Source organism: Haliotis cracherodii, unplaced genomic scaffold (genome assembly GCF_022045235.1).
Source record: "Haliotis cracherodii isolate W230 unplaced genomic scaffold, xgHalCrac1.p SCAF_13, whole genome shotgun sequence".
Taxonomy (NCBI): Eukaryota; Metazoa; Mollusca; class Gastropoda; order Lepetellida; family Haliotidae; genus Haliotis; species Haliotis cracherodii.
This window is the reverse complement of record NW_027266268.1, coordinates 13286704-13293189: the sequence shown is the minus strand read 5'-3', so window position 1 is coordinate 13293189 and position 6486 is coordinate 13286704. Positions and strand designations below refer to the sequence as shown.

The 6486-nt window shown below is 44.6% G+C and overlaps 1 protein-coding gene across 2 annotated transcripts in view; it reads right to left on the bottom strand.

Annotated features, from left to right (window-relative positions):
* Window positions 1–508: 508 nt before the first annotated feature.
* LOC139459642 (glycoprotein-N-acetylgalactosamine 3-beta-galactosyltransferase 1-B-like) overlaps window positions 509–6486 on the bottom strand; it is a 54273-nt gene continuing 48295 nt past the window's right edge. For both annotated transcript variants that reach the window (XM_071241238.1, XM_071241239.1), the window contains exons 2-4: window positions 2132–2318; window positions 1091–1740; window positions 509–794 (exon numbers count right to left, since the gene is read on the bottom strand). In XM_071241238.1, coding sequence (XP_071097339.1) covers window positions 669–794; window positions 1091–1740; window positions 2132–2318 — 963 coding nt within the window. In that variant the 3' untranslated portion in view covers window positions 509–668. The remainder of the gene's footprint in view (window positions 795–1090; window positions 1741–2131; window positions 2319–6486) is intronic.

Here is a 6486-nt window from a genome sequence, read left to right as displayed (position 1 = left end):
TACAGGGGCAGCATACTCGATAATCTACGGTATGAATCCAGGGACAGTATACTCGATAATCTATGGTATGAATCCAGGGACAGCATACTCGATTAACTAAGCTTTGAATCCAGGGACAGCATACTCGATACTGATGATATATTGTTTAATACAAAAAATTACTATAGCTCAGTGGTTACACTACAAGTCTCTTATGTTCGCATTTCTTTTGACTTGTATATGTTTGAGTAAAGATTAAGCTTCAGTCAACTTCAGTGTACGCATGATCTGGTCGTTTGATACATGTATCTGAATAGCTTTGGCCAGGGCTGTGGTAAAACAATTCCCAATCAGACATTTTGTTCCCAACTCTTGAGACCTGCAGTGGGTACCCGGGTAGCGTCGGGTAATAGGGGGTCGGGTACCCGGGTAGAAAATTTTGACTCTACCCAGCCCTAAGGTGTACGGCGACATCATCCTCGATAATGTAGGGTATTGGTCCAGGGACGTCATTGATAATCTTGCGTATGGGTACAGGGATAGCATGCTCGATAACTTAGGGTATGAATCCATGGAAAACATCCTCGATAGTCTCGGGTATGGGTCCAGGATATATAATGAAATATAATACCGTGGACAATAGAGGATGACCTCACAGATGACAAAAAGGAAACCGAGAGATCATTGTATTAAGTTAAGACTGTCCCGCCATCTCCAACATGGCGTACATGATATAGGTAGAACTCCACAGCCTTCATGTTCCGACCTTGTATGTAGTGAAATGTTAGGGGCAGATCACTAATGTTCATCGCTCCCTGCAACAGACAAGACATGAGTGAGTTAATGTTGTTTAATGCCGCAGTCAGCAAAAGGTCATCAATATCACGGCGGCCGCTAAATAATCGAGTTTGGATGAAGCAAACCAGTGACGGGGAGCACCAGCAATGATTCACGATCAACGTTAGATAAAAATCTGTTTCTAAAATTAAAATAAAATACATGTTTTATTTATGTGTGTGTGTGTGTAATATTGGTGTCCCCCACCATACAAGCGTGGGAATATCGCTAAGCCTGGCTTCAACACTTACTCCCTCTCTCACTCTATACTCACAGTTCTGTAGCCATACGCTGAAAAAGAGTTGAGGTATTTATCCCCAGCTTCCATGTGGGTGAGGGGGTTGTAGGCGTGGAACCGGGTCCTATTCTTCTTATCCAGCGTGTTGACAAGCTTGACCCCCAGGTTGAACATGCAGAGACCCATTGCCACGTCTTCGACGCCCCGCTCAAATGGACACGCAGTCTTATTACTTCCACGCTCACCAAATCTTTTCAAAGCCTCTTTACTCAGCACATAACCGGCACCTCCGCTGTTGTAACCTTGGGGTGTGAATCTCGAAAAGGTAGCTCCGAAATATAGTCCCTGATTCTTATCAAACTTGGACAGGTAGAACTTGAGATTGTCTACGATTACATAAGTGTCATCGTCAGCCTTTAGAAACCAATCAGCCTGGTTGAAATAATGTTTATACACGTAGCGGAATGCGTGGTAAGTTTTGTCAGTGAGATGGCTTCGTCCTTCCGAAACGTTGAGACCAATGACAGACAGGGCTTTATTTTCTACCGAGCTGAAGAAGAGGAGCACGTCACATCTCTTTCCCCACGTCTCTCTGATCAATCTAGCCTTTTTCTGGAAGTTGCTGGGCATCGTCATTACCCAGCACAGAAGACGGACGCTGCGCAGTGTCTCTGCCATAGACCTACCTGAAGAACATGAGGTCAAATACAGACGGTATTGTGATACCTCAGGTAGATTTACAGTTCTGTTTTGTTTGTTGTTTAACGCCGCACTCGGCAACTTTCCAGCTATATGACGGCAGTCTGTAAATAATCGCATCTGGACCAGACAATCCAGTGATTACAATCATGAACATCGATCTACACCATTGGGATGCGATGACATGCATCAACCAGATCAGCGCGCCTGACCAACCGATCCCGTTAGTCGCCTCTTACGGCAAGCATGAGTTACTGAAGACGAAATCTAACCCGGATCTTCACGGGTCTTTACCATGTGCCTATACATCAGTTTGATAAGAATGCATTACATTTAACATGTTATATTAATTGTTTTAATAAAACACGTGACTCTCACTCTGTCTCTCATAACCTTGCACACTTGCCAGAACGCCGCTCCGTCCAAAGCTTGCTCGTGACGTCATGTTTGTTTGGAGGATCCTGGACAATAATACAGCCAGTGACGTCACAATCACCACGAGGCATATCCCAACGACCTTACATTTAAACGCCATGTTGTTTCCAGGGGAACGGTAACCCTGAGACTGAAACATAAACGTGGATTGCTCTTGCTATTCACAGGACACAGGGCACGAGTGACTTAGTCACCTAAGGCGCTGAATTACGCTTTACGCATAGCGGAGTTATGTGTTACATGATAACATTAATATTGGAATATTGCATAAAGCGGCGTAAAATCATGCTCACCCCCATATTCGGGGGCACAGTTGGCCCAGTCGTATAAGTCGCCGTAACTTGCTTTTGCATCCCTTATGTCCCCCTTTCACTACGACCACGAATATCACGAATCACCCCGAATCGGAAACTTTCGAAATTCGTGATGATTCGGCCAAGAATGCAAACTTTCGTGGCTAATCGGGTTGAAAAAAATGAAGAATGCCAGGATTGGGTTAAGAAACGTACGAAGTACAAGATTCATGTACGGATCATGCACGAATTGTAAGAATCATGTTCGACTAAGTTAAGAATATGTCAAATTTTGTTCTTACTTAATTCTTACATGATTCGTAGTTGACTCGAGACATTCGTAGCTGTTTCGGGATGTTTTTCGGGTTGAGGACAAGAATTTTTGGGAGCCACGAATCGCTAAGAATAGCCAAGAATGCAAAAGAATCGATTACGAAGCTGTTACGGAACATAAGAATTAATTACGAATGGATTACGATACAGCCACGAAATTGCAATTCGGGGACCCTTCCACGAAAGCTTTTAACAAACAAAAACTTTCTCGCCGAATCGACGAACTGCCGCGAACTGTACGAATGTTTTGGAATCCAATAAGATTCATTTAAGAATTTCAAGAAATGATTGAGATTTATCTACGAACATGAAAAAATTCTTATTCGGGGTGATTCGGGGTATTCGTGGTCGTAGTGAAATGGGGGCATTAAGCAAGCCAGAATTTGATGACCGTGGGTTCGAAGCCAAGGCTCGCCCTGATTATGGATAAAGGTTTGCCAGCATAAAACTCGAGCTGGCGGGTTTCACTGAAGCACTAAACGTCTAAGATCTGCATAACTTTAAACTTTACTCCAACATCAAGCTGACACACCATGAGGGACGTTAAACCCAACTCACTCTTTCATTCCCCATTGTCTCAAATAATCGGGGGTACGGGTGGCCCAGTCGTCTACGGCGCCGCGATTCGCTGTGCAGAGTTGCGTCCCTTGGGCACGCCAGAAACCTATGATTGTGGGTTCGAATCCCGGTTCGCCCCGATTATGTTTCTAGGTTTGTCAGCACCATACCCGTGCTCGTGTTTTTCACCGAAGTGGTAAACGTCTGAGACCTGCATCACTTCGGGTTTTCCTCTCACATTAAGCTGACACGCCGCGATATAACTGGAATACTGTTAAAAGCGGCGTTACACCAAACTCACTCACTCACTCAAATAATCACCGCAAAGGTCTTCACTGAATACTGTTTTAAAACACCTGAACGTATGTAATAGGGTTTTGCTGACCATCTCCGCATGCAGGTCATCATTGATGATACAGTCTTCAAAATGTCTTTTAAACCTTTATCTGCCAGTGTTGATATACTTAGATACAAAAAAAAACATAATGGCGAGATTATTTTTACCATCTCAACTTATTCTTCTAACGTTTTCAGTTTGTAAACAGAAATCATCAGTGTAATGGTTAAAATGTTTATTTCTATTTCCTTTCAGTTAGGATAGGTCACTTGGTTAAGGGCGTATAAAATCTGGTTTTTAATATGTCCACCATTTGTCTATTGCATATTGCAACAGTATCATACAATCTTAAATAATTGTAATGTTTAAAATGTTTATTTCTTTTTCACGGTTTTGATAGTTATGTTTCATTTTTGCTCAAGTCCCAATTTTATGTCAACCTTAATAAGAAGGGAGATAAATGATGGGTATGATCAAATCACCATGTGGTATGTGCAGCATGCATATTGACGTCTTGTGAGGTCCAAAGTAATGGAAAGGCAAATTGTTCACCTACTTTACGATTCATGTAAAGGGCACGGGTGGCCCAGTGCTGTGCAGAGTTGCGTCCCTTGGGCACGCCAGAAACCTATGCTTATGGGTTCGAATCCCGGTTCACCCCGATTATGTTTCTAGGTTTGTCAGCACCATACCCGTGCTCGAGGTAAGCGTCTGAGACCTGCATCACTTCGGGCTTCCTTCCACATTAAGCTGAAACACAACTCACTCACTCACTCATATATATTGTGAGTGAGTTTGGTTTTACGCCGCTTTTGGCAATATTCCAGCAATATCACGGCAGGGGACACAAAAAATGGGCTTCACACATTGTATTTATTGTATTCACAACTTCTTTATTATGAGGAACACAACGTATCTGAGTATATGCTTACACCTTCATCCTCATAATAAAGAAGTTGACATCCAAAAATTCTCTTCCTTACGTGTATTACTTCTAAATGCCTTTCAAAGACTTGATAAATATCAGTTTTGTATTACAATAATTACATGTTAATCGCCAACACAACTTCGTTTAGGAAAGTGACGTCACCATCTAACTCCCGATCACTAACGTAGCACATTCATGTGGCATCGCAAATCAGTATCTCGTGTGTCCGCCATGTGCATTGATGACTGCCGTGCAACGTCGATACATGGAATGGATGAGGCGGTTGATGAAGGCCATTGGCGCTTGAGCCCACACTCTGAGGAACGCCTGACGCAGTTCAGCTGCCTTGGTCGACCTTGGTCAGACGTCATTCAGCCGTCTTTGAATCTCGTCCCGCAGGTGCTCAGTGGGATTTTAATCGGGACTGAGGGCAGGCCACTGCATGGTTCTGATGCCATTCTGCTGGAGTAAGTCTCTTGTTGCTTTCGCAGTGTGGGTACGGGTGTTATCATCCTGAAACTCGTGGTTGCGGCGACGTGCCAAATGAGGTATGACGTGTGGTCTCAAGACTTGATAAATGTACCGAGCTGCTGTGACACCATTGCCTTTCCCTGGACCGATGTTCTGGAGGACCACAGGGCCGAACCTCTGTGCAAGACCGATTCCACCCCACACCATGATGTTCGGACCACCCCACGAGTCTCTCTCAACAACACAAACATCCGAATAACGTTCCCCACGGTGTCGCCAGACTCTCTAGCTCTGCCATCTGCTGTTGATATACAGTAAGGGCTCTCGTCTGAGAAGAGGACTCTTCTCCACTGATGTTGGCGCCAATGCTGGTGCTGTGTTGCCCACTGAAGACGGTCCCGGCGACGACGTGGTGTCAGAATGGGTCCTCGGTGTGGCCTGTGACAGTGGAGGTGTCTGCTCGTCAAGCGTCGACGCACGGTGTCTGCACTAATGTGTCGCTGGTGTCCCCATGACGTCAGGTGGTGACCCTTGGTCTTCCACTGCGTGGTCGGTCATCTGTAGTGTTGGTGGCCTGGTACCGTTGCTGGAGCCTGTATATGGTCCTCGCGTGGACTTGAAATGCATTGGCTACTTGCCGAGCGGTTTCAATCGTCCAAGGGCTTGGTGTCGCCAATTTCTGGTCAATCTTGGCATGTGGTAGTAATTCAATAACGAATGAATGTTATCCGATCTGGGTGGATTTTTATCAGGCAAGAAATGGGGGAACGCATGAGCATTTCAATTTGCACGGAACGTGCATCGGGTTACCATGGCCGTTGCCGTGATGCATTCGGGCGATCGGTTTTATTGTCATCTGCTTTGGGTTTTTTATCATCAATTTCATTTTTCCGGACAAGGTAATGTTAAATCTTAGAAACTTTGACAAAAATTACCCAGATATTAAATGACAACTTTTCATGCAATGCTACTTGGGGTGACGTTTCTTTTGCGGTTCAGTATATATACGTAACGCTGGAGAGGCGGATGTGCGGTGACGAAGAGGAGTGGCGTGTCTGAAGTCTACTTCTATTTGTCTCTGTAACCCTGTGATGGCTCCGTGCCAGATTGAGTGAGTGAGGGAGTTAAGATTTTATGTCACATCGGCATTATTGCAACCAGACAATGACGGGACTAATAACAAACGAGGGAAACGTTATGTGCCTGACAAGGTTGTTGTCATGCTTACTTGTGACATATTGGCGTGTGTTTGTTGGGTGGTTTCTTACAACATGGGCGGCCTCAGTCCATTGATTTGCTGATAATTGACCCCGACTCTAACGTATATCCTAGGTATATCCTATATCCTAAGCATTGAAATTGTCAAAACTGTGGACCC